Genomic DNA, 22,669 nt, shown 5'->3' with positions numbered 1-22,669 from the left:
CTGAAACAAGAACCAAAATGAAATGGATCAGTGAAACTCCTTAAGTCTAAATAAAACACATAAACATAATACGAATTTTAAGTAAAGCACAATAAAATTAAAAAATTGCCTGAGAAGTCGGGCTCAGAGTACTAGGATTGATTGTGTGCAGTCCCAACCACGTCTGTTCTCATTTACATTGTTGAGATAACCACTGCTCATAGTTTGACCTGTAGGGGGCATCATCGCTCTGCACCATGATAGTTTTTGCCACACTGTGACAGTAGAGCTTTAAGAAGAGGTGTTTATGGCATATTTCTAAATGTTTTGACATTTAAGATCCTGTTTTCACTTCCTCCACCGGGCTCCTCCTGTGTAGTTTTGGTGGTGAATCAGCCTAAAACCTACACAGGAGGAGGGTGTTAAGGATATCAAGGGAGTCAGGACCACAGAAATGTATTCTGTGGACATGATCATCCTGACTCCATGAGACGAGATCTTGCATGGGGCTCCAGACCGAGGGTGCTTGATGATCGTTTTATATTTTCCTCCATTTTTAAATAATCACACCCTACAGTTATTACCTTCTCACCAAGCTTTTGGCTGACGGTCTGGTAGCGCATTCCAGCGTTGTGCAGGTTTACAGTCCTGACATCCTATGCCAGCATCTTTGGTCTTGCCCGTAGTGGTGGAGAGGCTGGAATGGAAGAAACTGATTCTGTTGACACATGTGCTTTATATACACATGGCGAGTTTAGATCAGGGGTCATTGATTCTTGTTGACTCTGGTTCAGATCTTTTTCTTTCTACAGGAAGAGCTCTTTAGTTTCTAACTGCTTCTTTAGCTAGCATTTGTTAACTGTTGTGTTTGTTTATGTGTGTGCATAATCTATAAGGAACTTTATAACTTCACCTCTCGCCTCTGAAGACCAGCAGTTAATAACAGCGAGTACATGGGGAGCTTATGTAATAGATGTGCTGTAACACAGGACTTTGCATGAAGTCGCTGTGATGCAACATGTGCAGGGTACTGTACATGTGTGGCTTTTTCCTGGAATTGCTGTCATTTCTTTTCTTTGAGTCTACATATTTTAGAAGAAATATGACATTTGTGATCCGAAGCAGAAGCTCCCAGGTTGTTTTTGTGTGCTAATCCAGGTTTAAAAAATGTGTCAGTCATTTGGTAAGAGGTTTGTTTAGATTTGGATTATGTGTGCCTTTTAACCCTCAAGCAACATAGATAAAAAGTGAGTAAAATGACAAAGTGGAATTATTTATGACAGGATTGCTGTGTCTTTCAGTGTGGATGTTGTTTCATCTGCGGCAGAAATGTTCTGTCATTAATTATGATTTTCAGGGGGGGGGGTTTGGTTTTTTAAAATATGTTTAAACAAATATCATCTCTTACTTCTTATAAACCAAATTTTACTTTGTTTCTATAGAAAATATGTATTGCAGTTTGTCTTATTTTACCATTTTACCATTGTGAATCCATTTCACCTGCTTTTGTGCAAATCGAAGTGGAAACGGGAGAACCCACTGCAAGACGACCCTCAAAAAAAACAAGAAAGGAATGGTTTTAGCACATAGTGGGCACAAACTGCTCCCCCCTCTGGTCTGATTTCACAGAAGCAATGGAAAAAAAGGATGCCTCCAGGATGCCAAACATATATATGCAGATAAGAGAGCTTGCTGCATCTCGCATCACAGTGTGACAAGAGTGGAAGGGATACCAGGACACAGGCTGTTGCGTGAGGAGAGGACTGTAAAACCAGCAGAAGGACCTGCATACATCATGTTGTAGCATCAAATTATTTTGGTGATTGTGTACTTTGATCAACGAGAAATTACAATGAAGTCATCGTACTCAAGCTGTTATTCATCCTTTGGTACTTCGATGCTTCTGCAAATGAAATTAAGACCACAGGTGTCAAATATGTGGCCCAGGGGCCAAAACTGGCCCTCCAGTAGGCCCCACAAAGGATGCAAGTTACAGTAAATTAACTGTTTGTTTGTTAAATAAAATACACTGCTAGTCTGGGTATATCAGTGCAATTTAGGTATTGGTGCAAAGCAGATGCCTAGACAGATTGTTTAATTAATGGTTGATGTTTGGATTCAAAAATGTCACATTTTAAGGTTTTTTGGGGATTTTTGTTTGTCTTTGGGGGATTTTTTTTATTTTGAAGCAATAAACTCACTGAAAAACCCAACAAATCTGGGAAAAACTAAGACACAAGGTTGACATTAGACATTTATTAGGACATCTCAGACTGTTCAACACTGATTTTCAGAATGTACTAATATTTCTTTACAGATTAAAACAATAATAACAAAAATTTCAGATCTAATTAGGAATGTGTTTACAGCCTATTTAAATGAGTTTTGCTCCTGACCTAAAAACAAACAAACAAACTTTGCATTAACTTGTCACATCCATGGCCTTAAAAGGTTGTTGGAGAAGACAAACTGAACTGTCCCAGCAGCACATAATGCATACACAGCAGGTTTCATGAATTAATGAAATGTGTTAATTTATTTATTTTTTGTGTGTCTTTACAGGTTACCCATCTCTGCGCATAGAGAAGAATGACCTGAGGAGTGTGACTCTGATGGAGGCCAAAGCTAAAGTTAAAGATATTGCAATCTCAAGGGACCGAGTTACACTACGAGACGTCTTACATGAAGGTATTTCCCTTCCCAGTATTTTAGGCCTATGCCCCGGTGTTTTGCCTTTTAGTGACATTTCCAGGGAGACTCGAGTGATTTGCGCGATCCAGTCTATATACGCATGAAATGAAACTGAGCTTCAGTCCTGCAGTCATGAATAATCTTGTTATGCTTCGTTCAGCATCATTTGTTCATTTAACTTTTCAGCATGCACGTTTTTTACATGTTCGGGGTTTTCTATATAAAGAACATGAACAGAGAGAAAAAGGAAAAGACTAAATGTTAAAAAAAAAAATTAAATGAGATTGCTTTAACAGACTGAGTTGAGATTTAAGCTTAAATTACAAATTACATGGTGCTAGCATAACCTAAAGGGAGAAGTGCTAGTAGAAACAATAATTAGGCTTTTATTTGTAATTGGAATTACTCCTTAATTTTAAGAAATAATGTTTCTGCAAAAAAACCCATGCTTTCACTTTTAGTATTTGAACATTTCTAGTTGAAATATGTCTGGTTCTAAAGGCCTTAGAAATAGTTTCTGCTGTTGGCAGTTAAGTTGTTTGAAAAGGTTTTGTGTGGTTGAAGCCTGCCAGGATACATCAGCACACCTTTAGAAACCAATGGGATTGTAGCAACAGTAGTTACGAATATTCCTGCCACTATCGGGAATAGTCAGGAGGCTTGTTACAAAAATGGACTCGGATGAATTTTAACTACCCATCTGTGTATTTCCTGCTGCTCAGCTGAGTCTGAAAGGTGATATTAACACTTGTTATTGTTTTAAATATTTATAAGTAGATTTCTCTAAACACGAATAAAATAATGACTTAGAAACGTTTAAATAAACAGAAGCCAAAACGCATGTTTCACAGACACAGATAGTCACACCTCACACTAATAGATTATTTAGCAAACTGACTTTGAGGACTAGCAGACACTAATTGGCTACAGCTACCTGTGTTGTGAAACCATGCCCTCAGTGTGGGATTTAAATCAGCACTGTAACACTTCGGAAACCCTACACCGTATCTTACGCCCTAACCCGACTTACACCTCCACAGAAGTGTAACTATGTAACATGTTGAGGCAGCCTGCAGCGACTGCCAGCTGGAGGAGAGTGGATCAACTTCAGTTAGTGTTTTGGTGCTGTAGGCACACCGTGTACAAGAGTGAATACTGGCAATGACGTTGGCCACTTGCGTAAGGTCAGCACTCATCAGCTTGTTTATTTCTCCTGTAAAGTGAGATCTTTAAACATGGGAGTCCATGGGCACTGACGATATGGTAAAATACACAATTTGTATATAAATATAATTTGTGGCAAAATTGAAAGTTCAGTGATATAATTGAAGGATGTCTTTATTAAAGAAAGCAAAATTAAAAACATAGTGGACTGAGTTGGGACAAACGAGTTTGTGAGTCTGTCAGCGGCAACTTAAACTCCTTTGATGAGGAATGTAAAGGGTCACCCAGGATGGGTTTGGCCTTCTTTAAAGTCCTAACCTTGCACAGGTGAGGAAGGTCATGCAGGGTCACACCTGCTGTTTTGCTGCATACTGTAACTCTACCTTGCAGTCTCAAATCACAGGCATAGAAGTCATAAAAGAATGTAAAAAGATGTTTAAATTAACCATCAAAATTATACAAATGTTATTGAGAAATCCCATGTTTATTTGTAGCTTATTGTGAGCATAATACTGACAATAGGCTTCATGAATGTGGTTTATTTTTCCTGTTGTGGAGTACAAGCATGCCTCATCAGATCAGTATCAATAAAAAGTTGCCAAGAACGTCAAAATAGTAAAAGTTCATTCCTGCTCAGGCATATGATTTTCTAACAGAGAGCCTTAGACACTGAATTTTCTCAGTCTTTTTCTCTTTGGCCTCATCAAAGCTAAATGTCAGGGCTTTGGTTTGGCTCGATCTGTGCTCCTCGCTTTGGAGACTATTCAGCTTTGTCATGGAGTAAAGGTACTGACAAAACTGTGATTCGTTTTCTGGATATTGGCCCACACCGGGGCTTAGAGTGAATGATGTAACATTTACCCAAGGGTGCATACAACACAATGGAGAAGAAAATGTGGGTGTTGTGTTTTTAAATGCTGCTTGACAGCCTTCAGTGGTTTAGTCTCTGCTTCTGTTTACAATGTAACAGAAGCACCACTCTTTCTCTGATACACTAGTTTTACTTTAAAGAGGTTGTGCTCACAATAAAAAGCCTCGTGTCTAAAAGAAATAATGAAATATTTTACAAAGATTGAAAAATGTTTCTCCTAGTAACAAATAACAAATAATATGGTTTTCCAAAGAGCTCATAAAGTAACAAACTGTTAGGACTGGAGAGGAGAACCTTTGAGAGGTTTTGGAGTTTCTTCAGAGAACAGGAACTAGTGGAAAGAGAGATGGAGATGGAGATTACTTGCTGCCTTTATAAACTATTCATGCACTCTAGTATTAGATTGTGGGCCTGAAGTTGACTCATGTATGTAAACTTGCAGTAATAACGTAATTGTAAAAACAAACTGGGATTATATTGATCCCAGATGTTTACAGACATTTGTCAAGAGTGTTACCTCTAATTTGGCATTGATCTTACTGAAGCTGGAGTGGCTTTGTTGTGATGATCTCATCTTTAGGAAAGATTAACCCCTCAGATGTATAAAAGTAGACATTTGCTAAAAAAAAAAAAGGGGGGGGGGGGATCCAGTAAGTGGTGCAGAAGGGTGCTCATGATTTTATCAATGATGGGTAATAGTTGTACATTGGCCTCCGTCACAAGATGCAATCAAACATCAGCACAGAATTCCCAGCAAGTGGTGTTGTGCATGCTTTGCACAGCTACCAGTTTAATATCTGGGAAATGTTCTGTCACATTAACGTGTGTAGGATTGCAACATTTTTCGCTCACAAGCAGTGCAGTTCCTGCTATGAAGTCCTAAAGCCAGGCACAGTCATGCTGTGGTACAGGAAGTGCGACTACAGCCAACATGTCAAAATTCACACTCTGTGTTCCCTCTGCGCTCAGCAAGTACAGCACACGTGTAGCACGTTGCCTTCATATGGAAGTAGTGGCCGATCGCACTATTCCCATAAGACGCGCCACAGCAAGCCAGAAGTCAGGCAAATGAAATGTGCAGCTGTTAGTGTTATAATACCCATTTCCCTCTGTGGTGACATGATGGCTTTGCAAAAGTAATGGAAATATTGACACAAAGTAAAGCAAAAAAACTTTACAAGGTTTAGAGCTCTGCTCTGTTCTGTATTTTCAGTTTTCTCCAGCAAGGAAACACTTTCTAACTGCTGGTATTCGGCTGATGTGCAAACAAAATGATATAAAATGTATTCATAATAAGATTTGAGTTTAAACAACAAAGACACAGAAGGTCACGTCTCAGAGGGGTGAACTTGGAGTGCAGTTGTGTTTTTTGGGAGCCAGCAGGTCCCGACAGGCTTGACGAAGAAGGCGGGAGAGAGACACTAACCCTGTTGTTAAGCTTCGACTACTTTCCTGTTGAAACACAAGGCATAGTTGGCCCTGAGGCTCAGTTTTTTTTCTACGTTTATGTTGATGGTTTATGTGCTTAAATGCCATTTTAGCTCAGAAAAGTCCTGGAGCTACAGGGTGACAGTTTAGACAAAGGAGATGATGAACACGCTCACTTGGCCTTTCCACATCGTAAGCTTTTCTCAGTTGGTCTGAGTGATGAAAGCTCCTCTGAGCTAGACTGAATTGCTGTTGCTTTGTATCGCCTTAGTGAAAAGCAGCCAAAACTGCCTCATCCCATTTAGCAACAAGGCATTTTAAGCAGAAGCGTGTCTGCCTCTGTTCACTAATCAGCCAGGCATGGTAGCCTCTGAGTGAGGTGACATTTCAATCTTTGAAACAGTCGCCCCTGGCTTTCTTTCTTTTACCCCTTTCCTCTGATTAAAAACCTGTGTTTTGTCTTTGACAGGCACTTTTGGCCGCATCTTCCACGGCGTGCTGCTGGATGAAAAGGACCCCAGTAAGGAGAAGCAGGTCTTTGTGAAGACCGTGAAAGGTATGCTCCCTGTTCCAGCTTAAGTAAACATATTGTAAAAGAAATGAAAATACTGACCACTCTGGTTTATCCCTGTCATCTTGTCAATAAGTAACTTTACCCAGTATGTTCAGGGTTATTCAGAGGAATGAGGTTACTGAGGGGGAGCACGCTCAGATGCACTGTAGTCTCCAAATCTGTGTGGACACGCAGCAGATCAGTGGAAATATTTCTTTTCTACCCCCCAGACAGTACATCAGAGTAATATCATTAGAATATATACCACTGCAATAATATAATCTGATCATTTGTTTTTACATTTTTATTTTCTATTGATAAAAGAAGTGACATTCTCACACTGCGAGTCCTGCTACCTTCAACTAAAACATTAAAACCACCTTTTTAATACTGGAAAGTGTATTTAATTCCATGGGTCAGATTGAAGGAGCAGAGATGCATAGTTTAGTACCAGGATTTAATTTTATGTGAATTGTGATTTAATTTAAGTTTTATCCTTATTAAGTCCTCGACCGGCCTAGAATGAAAGTTGATTAGGCTTTAAAATGGGGGAAAATAATGATGGTTACTGTTCTACATGATGGCTACCAAACATCTCTTTCCTACAAACAGTCGGCTGTGGGACATTTCACGGATGCTTGATCCAATCAGGATCTGGGGAGTTCGGAGGCCAGGTCATTTGGCTTTTATGTGGTCCGGTTAGATTCATTGCCAGTCCTCTGCCATACAATGAAATGTACAGGCGGTTCTTTGCTACTTTAACTGTTATATAGAAACACAACAGTGGTTGGTCCATTGATTTAAGTGCGTATTTTATGCTTCAGTCATTGAGGAGTGAAAGTGAGTGAAAAGTGAACCAATGTCCAAAGAAAAACTTTTTTTTTAAAGACCTTCAGAAAATTTGGAGAGCTATTGCTCAAGACCACCTTAATAATTTCAACAAGGTTCCTCTCCTTGGAAGCAAAATACAAATAAAAAGTGGCTGTAGATTTTCGCACAGTGTTGTATAACAGTGGATTTGTGGCATGAGTGAGCGCTGCGATTCCATCACTGAACTGAAACATGACTGTAACACTGAAGATGTGGGTGGGATGACAAACATCGGCGAACTGAAACATAACCAATACGTCAGGTTGCGGTTTGGAGTTGTTTTTTATGCCCTGCGGATGAGCACCGATGATTGTTACCCAAACACTGTCTCTCAGAAACAGTAGGTACTTCACTGCTAGCTTCATCCGATGACCCTATATGGGTTTCAATCCAATAAACAGACACACGAATTTGACAGTAAATGAATAATAAGTCTTACTCACGCTGCGGGTTGCATGCCAGCGAAGCAGCTCCCGTATGCAGGACTGTCAGGTTCTTTGTTAGCAGCATGTGTCTGCTTTCTCTGCCAGTTGCCTTTTGACCTCTCTATTCTCTCATGTTTACTCAGTGAGGGGTGGATACCACTCGGCGAACAATGTCTTCATGCCAGTTTTGGCTTTGTTAAACTCTTTACTTCCTCCTCATTCGCCTTTTGGGAGGGGAACAATACTGCTTTCCATAAGTTCCAGACGATGGCAAAGCTGCAAGCGCAGATTAAAAACTGGCTCAAGTTAGTTTTCCCCTGAAGTTTCCCACTACAAATGACTGCTGGCAGAGAAACTGCAATGAAATGATAAAAATCAAACGCCACATGGCACCAACAGACGCTCATTGCTCCAAGTTTGTTGTTTTTAATTTAAATGTTTGTTTTTTTGTGTCCAATAAAAATTTTCAGATCATGCTTCTGAGGTGCAGGTGACGATGATGTTGACTGAAAGTTGCAAACTTCGTGGCCTTCATCACAGGTAAATCTTGCCACATATACACATAGCTGGGCCTTTAGAGAATATTAAATATTCAGGCATCCTGTTGATGCACACGAGGGGAAAAAAGAAAAAAGAATCTATTGCTCGGCATCATATAAGGAATCATAGCTGCTGTCATACAGTTACCGTCCCTTTAGAGTTTTTCATCAGTTTTTTAATTACAGTTTCTTTAGAAATGCAAGCTTACAACACCAGCATGGTTCATGTCTTACGTCACCGGTTGGATGTCTTGTTGACGCTTGAGCATAGCATGCCAGCCTTGCTTCTGTGGTCGTCTCTTAAGAGTCAATTTAAACATTGATGAAAGAACACCACATGTTTGCAAACAGGGCTGATACCTTAATAAGGAGTGTGAATCGAAGTCAGTCTTTGTGACATTTGTAATAAAATATTGTCTGAAAGGCTCTGAATTTATTTTAAAGGAGACCTTTTCTTTTTTGTTTTCTTGTACATACTGATAAAATGGTGGAAGATTGGCAAACAGGGTATCTGAGTGTCTGATATATGTGATTTTTATATTCTTGACACAGTTTTATGGCCCAAAAGTCATCATGGATTGTTTTTAGGGAATGGCCGTTTGTGAAATCAATTTGTTGTTAGCTTTGTGTTTTGTCTTAAGACTTCATGAGAATTTAAAAAAATTCTAAAATAAAATTGTTCTTCAAATATATCTTCTTCCAGTAGTGGATGTTCAGCTCAAACTTGACCTTTTTCATATAAAAGCTAAACACTCGATTCCAGTTTTTCCCCACTGATCTTTATGACGTCAGTGAAGGCACAAACCGTTTATGTGATGATGTTAAGGATACAGAAGCCCCAACGACCAAAGGTTTTGCTTAAGAGAAGCGGCCAATCAGAAGAAGGTTTGTTTAACAAGATGGGTTAGATCCCTAAACAGTCTTTTTCTTTCAGGAAAAGCATAGACTAAGGACTGCAGCAAGGCCCAGTGAAGACGAACAAGGATTATTTTTGAATTCATATACGAAATATTATATAAAAGTAGTAGCTAAGAATAAATACACGGAACAGGAAATTAGCAAAACGGGTACAAAGCAGCATTTCTTCGGCAGATTTTACCCGAAATTTACAGCAGCCTTACAGCAGTGTACTTGTGTGGAAAAGATTGTTGTCACAATGTCCCACGCCTTCCTCTTTCCTCTGCATGACATCAGCTCTGTCATATTTGCTGACAGTTCCTCTTTGGTGTTTTGCATGATAATGTCCTTTACTCTTCCTTTAATGTGCAGTAGACGTGTACATGAGCAGAAATGATGATCTGGTTCACTCAGGTCCTGTTTCCTCAGTTGGTTGCTTTCTCTTTTCTTTTAAGAAATCTGCTTCCCATAAGCCACGTGTGCACAGAGGATGGAGAGAAGCCCATGGTGCTGCTGCCTTTCATGGCTTGGGGTAATCTGAAGCAGTTCCTGCGGCAGTGCAAGTTAGCTGAGGCTAACAACCCACAGGTGAGGCTTCAGCTCAGCAGACAAACTATAATCAAAAGCAATATTAAACCCCCCACCATTAAAAGTCATGTTCTCGGCCATGCCTGGATCTCTTCGGGCACATCTGTCTTGTTTTGACGGTTCCAACCACCTGCTCCGTACTACTCAAGCAACTTTTGTCTCAAACCAAATTTCTTCTGGAAGGTCATGTCTGGTGATGAGTGCTTGGTTTTCAGCTATGATCAAGGTGTGCGCGTGTGCGCGTGTGTGTGTGTGTGTGTGTGTGTGTGTGTGTGTGTGTGTGTGTGTGTGTGTGTGTATATGTATAGATAGATACAGAGATACATCTGTCTATATAGAGATATCTATGTACGGTATATATGTCAATCTCATCTGAACGAAATATTTTGACATACAAGCAAAATAAGGATGTTAAATTCAAAGCTGCATATCAGAGTCAAAAATAAAACTGGATACATTTATGGAAGAATAAAAAAAAAACCAGGAAAATATTGCATTAAGGAAAACTAATTGTCAGCGGTTATAATTGGGAAAGTACACAAAAGAATTACAGAAAAAACACAGATACATCACATAAATGCACATTTATAAAAATATGTGACTTGAAGGCAGTTGCAAACTGCTTTTTCTTCAGGCAGGACCTTTCGAAGTGAAGGGGTCCTGACGGCAAAAGTGATACATCAATGCAGCATGTAGACACACGCAGCTAACGCTGAGGACAAAACCTCCATGATCACCTTAAACCTTTTTACCAGTAGCACCAAATCTGCTTGATTTGACTCTATTCATTGTTAGCGTTTTCCATTAGACGCTAGAACCCGTTACCAGGTGCTTTTAGTACCTACTCTGCTCGGGTTCTAAGCAAGCTGAGTCAAGCCGAACATGTGACATCAACAGACTGTTTGCCACTGATTGGTCAGGGAGGCATTGATTGAGTCATGAAAATGACTCCATGACCAGTATCAGACCTGGCAATGAGGGAAACAAGGAGCAGATACAGTTCAGCAGGAATACCATCGCTTTGATGGCCTCCATTATGGTGTTGTGTCGCATACAAATGACATCATGTGACTTTATCTCATTTGTAAATGGATGGTTGCTATGGTTAGGCTCACAACCCATGGGAAATAAAGGGAGAGAAAAGATTTAACTCCTTGACAATGAAAGCACCCCTGACCTAGAGATGACCAAATTTAAGTCGAGATTTTATGAACCTGTTCTCAGAGCAGGTTGCGTGTAAAACCATTAGAATAAATGCGTCAGAATATGCGTGGCTCCTCTTTAACCTCTATTAAGCCATTAAAATAAATCCCCCAGATTGAAAGAGAAGTCAGATTCCATCGTAGTGTCAAGCATGAAAGAACATTTTGTGTTTGCAGCAATCAGTGGCGAGTAACACCTACAGTAACTACTGTTTACACTGTTATTAAGAGGTCTGTTGATACAGTGATGAAGCCGGTGCTCAGGGCAGAGGTTTGTAACTCACTCCGTGGAGACAATCGGGCTTTTGTACAGTTAACCCCAGGGAGGCTTTCATGCGCTTGGAGAAAAGCCACAGCAGATCCAACCAATCAATCAGCTGCAAAATACAGATGCAGAAAAATGCTTTGCGATCACAAGATGAAGCTTGCCACACATTTACAATAATCAAATGCCTTTTTCAGGCACACATCAGCACCTTCCTTCTCGGCAGCTTCAATACGTACCTTTGGCGGCTACGGGAGACAAAGACTTAGTCATTAAGTTGGAGGTGTTGCAATAAACGCTGAGCTATAAATCAGCTCAGTATCAGGCCAGCTTAGATGAAACTCGCGGGGAAATGCTCCGAGAGCACAACATTCATTCTGCAAGCGAACATCTGGTTTAAAAGGTGTGACTGTGGAGGGAGGGAGGGAGGAGGTTTGGAGCGTTGACCTTGTTCTTAGACATTTTTCTTTCACCGACAGCTGAGATGTATTCTGCACAGTTTGAATGTCTCATAGCAGCTGCACATGTAGCCGTTTCGCTTGAGCGGTTGACTTAAAGTCTTCTAATCTTTGTTCACTGGTTGCCCAAGTCTTTGTTTTTCGGTATAGTCCCAAGCGTTAATTTTGCCTGCATCACAGTATCAACTGTCAGATAAGACAACAAAGTCCATTTCCAGTGTTTACATCCAAGCCGGGGATTGTGCTGAATAAATCAGACCAGATGCAAGAGAATTGAACCATACACACAATTATTTGGAGCTGTTACTTAAAGAGCTCAGTGTTGTCTTTTCAGCTCTCCGGGATGTTTGTTACAGGAGCAGCCTCACTTCGTTAGCGGTCGAGTGTCTTTTCTCTGGCACACCTGCTGACTTAGAGCTATTGTCAGTAAGCCCTTCAACAGCTCCACAGACAAAGCAGACTCATTTCTTTAATGCAAGACTCTGTTAAACCTCTGAGTAAAAGAGTTTCTGCGTCACATCAGATTAAATCCTCAGAGCAGTGTTAACCCTTAAGCAGCCAAACGGCTAAAATGACCAAGTGCGGTCACGTCTAACTTTTATCTAAGAAAACTGTTTCTCTCATATCTATATTTTTACTTTATCTGTGACTGATATTCTAAAGCTACTCCATAATACTTTGATCAGCAATAAATGACAGTGAAGTCCGTATGTTTAGGGTGTTCTCCTTTGTTACATCCATGCTTCAGTTTCAAACTAACATCTTAATTGTAGGTGAGACATGTTTCAGATATTTCCATCATCACTTTGAGCTTTAAGTATTTGCCTCAGGGCTTTTGCAGCAGTAAATCTTGCTGTTCTGTGTGTTAGCCATGGTTCACTGCAAAAACATGACAGTGTTGTTATTAAAAAGTGAGAAATTATAATAAAATAAAACCATATGTTTTAAAAAATCATTTTTACGGTTAAGGATATCACAATGGTACATGAGAAAAATACAGCCATTTGTAGTCTATTTAATGAAGGACTGCAAAACTTTACCAACATAATATGAATTCTTTTTTTGTTAGATAAAGGCTCTCACTTTACTAGATTTTTGAATGCAGCATCAAATTAGTGATTCAGACGCTCAAAGTAGTAGAAATGTAAACAGAACACTTAAAGTTGTGCTTTTTACAATCAGGGTTTTTTTTTTTTTTGTTTTTTTCCCTGTAATGAACTTTAAGTGTAACAATAAGAGATTTATCATAGTTTCAATAAAGTCAATCAAAGGAAGAGAAAGAAGTATGGGTGCTCTGGAGGTTTGATCTTGTTTCAGATAATTCACTGGGGAAAAAAACTTCTAGCAGTGCGTTTTGGGTAAACTTTCAAGGCTGATAGCAGCATATGACAGGTTGCCTTTTTGCCTACATTTTGTCATCTTGTAGCCATGATCCCTTGTGTGTCAAAATAATTTTCTGATTTAGTCATATTTTAACACTCGTAAATGTTGCTTTTGGTCATGATGGTGATATTGGTGTTCACCAAACGAACAGACTGTGTCATGTCGATTGTGGCACTTGCAGTGTTTAGCAATGCTTAAATGTGTTGTGTGGGTGTTTTGGTTTTTTGGCTTTGAAAAATGCATTTGGTTATCTCCTCTACTTAAGAACAAGAATTAAAAAGCACAAAAACCCACCTCTGTGCACTTCAAGCCCTTTAACTCAATTAACTACAATTTTGAATGGCTTCTTGAGCTATTCTAAAAAATACTGTGCAAAAAAATTAGCTACTTCTTTGGTAAGGTGGGAGCTTTTCTCAGATTTAATGACATTTAGGGAGCATTTAGGTTTTTTATATTATTTTATTTTTTGATGGCAAGAAAATCAACAAACTCCACATTGAAGCACACTCTTAGAGTTTGAACCCAGGACCCTCTTGTTGAGGGGCAGCAGTGTTTTCCACTGAGCTACCGCAACATTCTGCTGTGTTTACACAGTGTACATGAATGATCTTGTTGCATGAGGTAGGTATATAGATGAGGAAATATTTCTGAAACTGTTGAGTCTAGACAGAGATTAATGTGGATGTAGCCTTAGTTTACCCCTTTATCACAAAAAAATAACACCTGTCTTTTTCTCCTCGGCATGCTGACGTGTGCTAATTATCTTATTATACTCGATGTTGACACTGAAATAAGAGTTTAGAGGTCACCAAAGTTGTTACACTTGAGGGGTACGTATATATCTTTGAAATTTTAAAGGTTGCATTTAAAGAAGTCATGTCAGGTCTTGTTTTTCCAGTCTCCTTGCAGTTGAATTTATAGAGAAAAAATAGTCGTGGTGTATGTAATGCCCATATTTCGCCCACATTGTCCCGTTCCAAAGAAAACTAGAACAATTTTACACAGAAGTCACCAGGTGTCCTCTCTCAGTCTTTACTTTTTCCTGTCAGTCTCTCAACTGCACATTGTCGCCCTCTCTCCCCCATTTCCTTTCAGGCAATCTCTCAGCAGGACCTGGTTTACATGGCCATCCAGATTGCATGTGGAATGAGCTACTTGGCTCGCAGAGAGGTCATACACAAAGACCTCGCCGCTAGGAACTGCGTGTAAGTTTTCAGTGACCTGACTCTAGCTGTCGTCACGCTGTCCTCAGTAGCTTTCAGGTGATTTGGTTTGGAATTTAATTTGTCAAAAATAAAGGCCGTGCTTTCCCTCCACCGACAGCATTGACGACAACATGCAGGTGAAGATTACAGACAATGCCCTCGCCCGAGATCTCTTTCCCATGGATTACCACTGTCTGGGGGATAATGAGAACCGGCCTGTCCGCTGGATGGCCCTGGAAAGCCTGCTCAACAATGACTTTTCCAGTGCAAGTGATGTGGTAAGAACTACCAGATATGCAGTTTACTTCCATAGACTGTATATAAATGATGGACACAGCCACTGTGTTGTCAACCATTTAGGATTATTTTGTTGCGCCCTCTTGGGCTTCATTTTTGCTTTGTTTGCTTGCTGTTGCTTAACAAGGCAACGCTGTAACTGTGATTCGTTGTCAACAAAACAATAGCAGAAGCGACCTTTCCTGTCTCTCTGAGGTTTCTAAATGCGAGTATGTTTCCAGTAGACATGATGCGGTTAAGGCGATCCGGGAAATGGCACCGATTGTGTGCAAGCCATTCTTAGACACTTGGTCAAGGTGTCAAAGGGAAAGGCGTGTCTGTGGCTCTTCTCGCTTTCCTGTTCCAGGATAGAAGACCGGGTGCGACGGAGGCAGTCGGGAAGTCTGCCTAACAGATCCTCAGAGACACCACTGAGACACGAGCCAGACGTGTCCCCACCCCCTCCACATTCCTGTTATGGTCACACCGCTCCATGGCAATCATGGCACTTAGATTTAACAGAGGCCTGGCATTAACAGCCTCCCAGTGCAAGTCCATACAAGTACCTGGAGCTGTATAGCATCTTGAGTGTGTTGCTGTTACGCACACAAATGTATTGTGCCCTTACATCAGCAGGTACACAAATCAGATAGCAAGCGACACAGGATGGGAGCGTTCCTATTGGCATGTTTAAGCTTTACTGGGAATGTTGGCAGTGGCTTATTCACTGATGTGGGAACAGGGTGGTTTACCGTAGAACACGTTTTTGTTTTATTGTCCCAACCCCCCCTCTGAAGAGCCCACCTTGCTCTTAGTTCCTAAACAGTCCTTGCACTTCCTTTTAAAGGTCCTGTGTCACCCCATTAAGGCTCGGGGCATACTAACACAGCAGAAACTCAATGCTTTCTGGGCTATTCTGTCTGTCAATGTCAGTTTTATTTTAGATATTATGGCTTCCAGAGTTTAAACAAACAACTTCAAGGTCAAAACCTACTGGAAGCATCTTAAATATGATTCGAGTAATTCATCTTTTCTCTGTTCAGAGGTCAGAGTGAACACTCGCAGGCAGTTTGAACCCTGATAATAACTGCTTACACTTTCACTCTCAACAAAAACTGGCAGCAGTGATTTATATTCCAAATACATTTCTTGACATAATTTCCTCACATTGTTCATTTGGAACGTCGTGTATTTGAATACAAGTACAACAAGTGGGAACGCTACTTTTCCACCCTCTGGTTATGTTCGCCCTGTTTGATGAAAACACATTAAAAGCTTGTATTTTTTTGTAAAGTGCTGTGAATGAATGCTAAGCACTGGTCTCAGGGTTATTCAGAGAATTTGTGTGTTCACAGTGGGCTTTTGGAGTGACGCTGTGGGAGCTGATGACTCTGGGGCAGACCCCCTACGTCGACATTGACCCTTTCGAGATGTCGGCTTACCTAAAAGACGGGTACAGAATAGCACAACCAATCAACTGTCCAGATGAGCTGTAAGTTGCCCCCCACCACCACCACACATACTCTGTATTTTCACTTGTTTATTTGACTTTGGTAAGAGTTGGAGCTAGTTTTTTGAGTCGTCCTTCCTTTTCTTGTCCTATTTGTCGACAGTTTACAGACGTTAATGATATACAGAACCACAGCAACAGTAAGTCCACTGGTATCCGCTGGGTAAGGTATAGATCAGTGTGGCCAGGTTTGGTTTCTGTAGGATTATTACTCTAATCCCACAATTTTCTGATCTGCAATGACAACAAGTCAAGGATGATGTTTTTTATGATTGTAAGTAGCAGTTCATCAGTATGGCCTTCTCATTACAAGATGATTTAGCCTTTTTTTCCCACCTCGAAAGTGTAACAAGAAGCAACTCAATTAAGTTTCATGTAGAGCTGGGCGATATAAGATTTTTTTCATATCACGATATGTTTTTTTCATTTCAGGCGATAACGATATATATCACGATATAAGCCAAATAACTATATTTGTAAGATTTAAATGTGCCGTTGCTCACAAGTAAAATGTGAAATAATCAGCAGCTTGTTTTGATTTAAATATTTATTTCCCATAATAAGTTCAACAGGGTAGATGTACTTAAGGAACATGAGACTTTTTCAGATAAATAAAGGCAAATATTGCAAACTACACAAAAGGCAGCCGCTAAAGCGTTTAAGTTTCAAAATAGAACAAACGAAACAAACTAAATTGTCAATTCCACTTAGAAACAAAATATTAATTCTAAAAATAAATGTTTTACAGAAGAACAGACAAAATTGACTAACTTTTGTCAATATCAAATAAACTGAGAACTAAAAGGAAATTCTCAATCTCTCCTTGTTGTATAGCTTAGCTTTTCAAACAGTTTTAACAGTTACTTTAGTCTGACAAAAGCCGAATGACGAATTAGCGCTTCCAGTCAGAGACTGAGGCTACGTCCACACGTACACGGGTATTTTTGAAAACGGAGATTTTCCGTTTTCGTTTTAAAAAATAATCCCGTCCACACATAAAGGCAGAAATGAAGGAAAACGCTGCTATGAACATGCCAAAGCAGCAGGTGGCGCTAGATTCCTAACCATGCAGAAATGTTGGCCAATCAGAAGTCTAGAAGCCTCGGTGGGAAAAAGTAAACAAAGCTGGGGCATAGAAGCAGAACCGAGTCGTATGTGTGGACGGACAGTAACTGTGTGTATATGTAAGCATTTAAACACTGCAGAGAGTAGAATTAACAGTAACAGTATTGTAGAAATTCATTTCACCGAAACAATAACGTGGCGCACAGTGTGACGTCAAAAAATGCGCACACCTTTGACGCTGCGTTTTCTCCGTTTTTTCTAGTCCACACGTAAATGCAAAAACGGAGTTTTCAAAAATCTTCGTTTTCAGTGACCAAAAACGCCATTTACGTGTGGACGAAAGGTGCAAACGCATAGAAAAATCTGCGTTTTCAAAAATACCCGGGTATGTGTGGACGTAGCGCATGCACCAGTTTATTGTATTTCCAGACTTGCTTTCGGCACAATTTACAGTGCACGCTACTCTGTTTTTGTCAGACTTGAAATAGCCGAAATACCTTCACACTACGGAACTTCTATGGCTCTTCCGTTCAACAATCTCTCCGGCGTTGGAACCATCATCTGTTTTCTCTTCGGTCACGCTCGGTTGATTTTTCTAGTCGGCACACTCATTTCCTCCATTACCCGGGCAGTACGGTGGCTGGCTGCTTCCCAAACAAATACACATGTGCGGCTTGGCACTTGTGCTGTACGTAACAAGTCACGTGACGTGACGCTGCGGCTGTGATTGGTTCAGCTCTGCGCTACGTAATTTGGATTGGCTGTTTTTTTGTTTTTTGTTTTTAAGAGGACAAGAGCGGCGAGGTCTATCGCGATAGTTTAATTTTTCTATCGAGAAAAAGTTATATCGCGAGTGAATGTTGTCATCTTAACACTAAAAGGTCAAAAGGTCAGTTTGCCTACTTTAAAGCAGTAGTTGTTTACAGTTAAAGTGTTTCATAATTTTTAAGAGAAAGAAAAAACCCCACAATGTTTTTCCACAACAGACTGGTAACGGTGCAACAATATTCTGGAAAGCGTGGCAAATCATCACTGTCCACAGACAGTGGAAAAGAGTGTTTCTCTTTTTCATTTTAAAGGGAAGCGTCACTGCAGATCAGTGCAAAGTTCAGTAAAGGTCATCACCTTTGATGCGAATACTCGAAACGCAGACCAAGTCCTTTTGCACTGTTTCCAAACACTTTCCTCTGCAATGTGTGCCTTTCTGTTGTTTTGTATATATTCCTCTAGTTTGTATATATTCCCCTTGGCTGTATATCTGTTCTGTTTGCTGTTTATTCCTGACCCTAACCCTTCTGCACAGTACATTGACAATAAAGCGCCATTCTGTTTATTTTATTTGAGCACCAAATAAGTGAATATCTTCCACTGGAAGACTGTTTTCATACTGGCTTTTCCTTTAATTTGTCACATCTGTAAGTCTGCAGTGAAGAGTGCATTTTCAGCTGCAGTGAAGCTTGTTATTGGAGACTGTCGGCACAATAAATGAGCTGCTAGTTGACATATTGTTTGAGGACCTGAGTCGAATCAAACTGTTCAGCTGCTACTAGCTTTGATTGATGCAAAGTTTAATTCCATCAGGCTGTCAAGAAGAAGAGGCAATGTTGTCCCACTGGTTTAATTTTTTGGCATCACTGCAGTAGTATTTACCATCTGATCCCCCAAAACAGGTTTGTGGTGAGGAAGCTCAAAGCAGCCCTGGCAGTGCATGGATATTTAGTGTTTGGTGAAAATTAACACTTGCTGGAAGCTGACTTGGGAGAAGCAGAAATGTGTTTGTGCCATGCCTGACAAATTCTCGTGGTATTTCTGTCTTCGGGGTGTACTTAAACCTGCAAAAGTTATACTTTCCATTCCCAACAATCTCTGAAAACAGAAAAGAGAGAAGAAGGTCATCCTCCACATTCATCAAAAAGAGTCCACACAAGATCAGTATTAAAGCATGTCAAAATCTGGGGTATTTTGATGAAAGAAAACAAAAAGACTGGCTGGATTTGACAGATTTTACACCTTTTATCCCTTTGCCAACCAGTTGACATTGCAACTTACATGCATGTTTCCATTAAGTCCAGTAATCTACATTGGTTCCTGTCCGTGCTGAAGTACTAAGAATAGAGCATATTGTTTGCGGCACAGACTGAAAGCCCATGAGGCAGATTTTTGATAAACACACATTTATCTTGACTTTGTTGAGCTTTGTTGTTCCAGCTCTGCTGTATGTCTGCTGCATTACTGTTTAAGTTCATTGAGAGAAACGAAAAACAGACTCAAATTCGTCATGCGTGCACATGCTTGGCAAAGAAAGACAATGCTAAAAAATCACATGGAGCCGAGCAGTTATCAGACAGTGCTTTAGATATCGAAAGAAGATGCAGATTCTAAAACATGGAGAGCTTTAGCATCAGAGATTACTTCACTACATCAGGATCTGACTAAATGTGAAATACAGTAACGCTCTTCCCTTTGGTTCCTGTGTTATGGCATTTAATTATTCACCGGTGACTGTGTGGACTTGATCATTTGTCTTAAATGTTGCCATAACCAGTGTGTTTATAAGTGTCTTCTTAAGTTTGGCTTTTAACCACCAAGTTCCAATTAATTGATGAGTGCAGATGAAACTCCCTCCAGGTGCTCCTTGGATATTACTTTTACACTAATTCCTCGGAGCGCCGCCATCCCAGCGCAGAGGCATTTAAAGAAAACAAACTCGTGTCAAATCCCCACAGAAATGTGCAATTCTCGATGATTAAAGGAAACTCAGGATCTGATTACCTGAAATCTTTTAAGTCATCAAAAAACTGTTTCCTTGCAAATACAATAGATGTTGAGGCGATGGCTTCCTTTACCACAATACTAGAGCTTATGTAATCGAGGCCGTGCGCTGATAGAGGTAATTATATCTCACGCATTTCTATCAGCACTGCACAGGCAGCTCCTGGTTCAAGACAATACAGCAGTTGCAGTATAATACTAGACGAACGCTGCCTTTAAATCCAGTTTTTCTCTTATAAAAATAACAATTTATTCACTTTCATTTTATTTACACTTACGGAGCTTCAAGAGCACCCCCATGATGTCACAGCATGTATTCATTTGTGTTCCTGGACATGAATTTCTCCTTTTTTTTCCATAGCTGTTGATTCAAAGATTTTCCACTTTTTTAAAAGTTGGAAAGGTCAGCGAATGGACGCATTACACTTTCCCAGGATATCTGCTTGTTTAGGTTTAGGCAGTGCCAGTCTAAGCTGGGAGGCCCAATTTTCAAATGATCTGTGAGGTGTTTTCAGACATGACTCCTCTGTGAACTTTGACCCGATCCTTCTCTGTGTTGCAGGTTTGCAGTGATGGCTTGTTGCTGGGCCTTGGACCCCGAGGAGAGGCCCAAGTTTCAGCAGCTGGTCCAGTGTCTCACAGAGTTTCACGCAGCGTTGGGTGCTTACGTGTGAAAGCAGTGGGTGGCACTTCTTCTTCTACTAATCCATTAAAGCAACGACACTAAAGGCTGGCGGACACTTTTCACGAGGAATGCACATTTGAAATCGTGCCTTATCACATGAAAGATGAGCAGACTTGTGCCCGATGCTTTTGTTTTGTACAGTTCTTTTGGAGTTTTTATATAGTTAAATTACCTTTTTACAGCATAGCAAAGTAAAACGACTCTGTGTTCAATATTGTTCCATTTGCTTTGAAAGCATCTAGAAAAGGCGACGATCTCCACACGCAAAGAGGACCCGAAGAACGAAAAGATGAGGACTTTTTGTGCCATTGAGCGACTTTTTAAAAGAACAATTTAAGCTTCTGCAGTATTTTCTACAGATTCTGTAATGTTGTGCAAATTTTAGATTTGTTTTGGGTGTAAATAACTCCACAGCAGAATGAGTTAGGTACCAAAGTGGACCAGAGAGCTTCAGTAACCATAATCTTCTCGGACACGCTGCTCCGCTCAGGCTCGGTACGAGAGGCAGATCTGTTGAAATGATTTCTCTGCAAATGGTACAGCGTTTCCTCTGCCGTGGATGAGTTTCCTTTACTGGAGCGCACTCAACAGAGACGTCACACCAATTTTTTTCCTATGCCAGCAGCGTGTATAAAGACATGTGGACACCACAGCTGGAACATCAGCTCTGCAGAGCTATCTGTATAAACCTGATTTTTACACGTGGACACTTATTCTTTCAATGTCACTGCTGTCTTCCTCTTGTACTTTTTATTTCCGCTGTCAGAGCCACAGAGTGTGTGTGTGTGTATGTGTGTGTATGTGTAAAAGGTGGATGTGATGTGACCAGTTGGTTAGTGAAGCATCGAGTGGAGCGTTCTCGCCAACACCATCAGATCGAAGCGTCTGAGAACCAACGTTCCAAGATGGATTGATGTCAGAGGGACATAAATCATGGCGGACAGAATCTGTGGGATGCATCTGCTTCTTACTGAAGTACAGTAGACTATATATATATAAAAGATTGGTGTAGGCGCTGTGACATCACCCATGGTCTTGCTGTCTTGAAACCAGATGTGACGTGTTCGGGGGGGTGGATTAGACTGAGACATTTGGTATCAGCTCACTGACAGTGTAGTCATGGTCTGAATCGACACCGAAGCTGTGACGTCACTTTTGTTGTACGATGTTTGGCAAGGAGACAACGGCCGATATAACAGTGCGGCCGTTATACAGAGGCTTTTGTGGTTTTGTGCACATTCTGGTGGCAGAAAAATATCAGAAACAAGTGAAAGAAAACAAGATCATCAGAACAAGTTCTAAAAAAAAATAACAGACATCGGAGCAGAAATGTGAAAATGAGGCTGTGAATTTTATCCATCGCAGAAGAGAACCTCTCATGTTACAAGCCACGAAGCGAACAGACCGGACTGAAGAAAGCATTCGGCTTTAGTGAGCGACTCATCAGGCGGCTTTCCAGAGCTTAAAAATCTTTAATAAAGAAAAGTTCAACACAACAGTAACGGGTCATTTTGTGGCCTGAACACAAACTGAGCTCAGCTTTTGAACCACATGATATCTCTGTGGTTACAGTGTGATGATGGAGCAAGTCTTTGTTACCTTATTGTTCATTTATTTAAGGCGGAGTCTGGAAGGTCTTCTATAAATCACCGCTCATGTTTTCTACAGCACCAAGTCAGCCGTGTCACCTTAAACCACAACCGATCAAATATTTGCATTAAATGTTCCACACATGGCTGCAAACGCATTTGGATGCCTTTAGTTTTGGCACAAGGTTTACGAAAATGTCTCACAAGTGTCACTCGCTGCCAGCGGTTCTTCTCCACCCACAGAACAAGTCATT

At 40.4% G+C, this 22,669-nt stretch overlaps 1 protein-coding gene across 3 annotated transcripts in view; it reads left to right on the top strand.

Annotated features, from left to right (window-relative positions):
- The window catches only part of ryk (receptor like tyrosine kinase), a 57,159-nt gene extending 35,632 nt beyond the window's left edge, over positions 1-21,527 (top strand). For all 3 annotated transcript variants that reach the window (XM_026158169.2, XM_026158170.2, XM_026158168.2), the window contains 8 exons: positions 2,542-2,667; positions 6,603-6,689; positions 8,452-8,521; positions 9,873-10,005; positions 14,409-14,518; positions 14,637-14,796; positions 16,150-16,286; positions 20,704-21,527. In XM_026158169.2, coding sequence (XP_026013954.2) covers positions 2,542-2,667; positions 6,603-6,689; positions 8,452-8,521; positions 9,873-10,005; positions 14,409-14,518; positions 14,637-14,796; positions 16,150-16,286; positions 20,704-20,815 — 935 coding nt within the window. In that variant the 3' untranslated portion in view covers positions 20,816-21,527. The remainder of the gene's footprint in view (positions 1-2,541; positions 2,668-6,602; positions 6,690-8,451; positions 8,522-9,872; positions 10,006-14,408; positions 14,519-14,636; positions 14,797-16,149; positions 16,287-20,703) is intronic.
- Positions 21,528-22,669: the final 1,142 nt, after the last annotated feature.

The sequence above is a fragment of the Astatotilapia calliptera genome, chromosome 23, assembly GCF_964374335.1.
Source record: "Astatotilapia calliptera chromosome 23, fAstCal68.1, whole genome shotgun sequence".
NCBI classification, from domain to species: Eukaryota; Metazoa; Chordata; class Actinopteri; order Cichliformes; family Cichlidae; genus Astatotilapia; species Astatotilapia calliptera.
The sequence above is the reverse complement of the archived record's forward strand: the minus strand, read 5'-3'. Positions and strand labels throughout refer to the sequence as shown.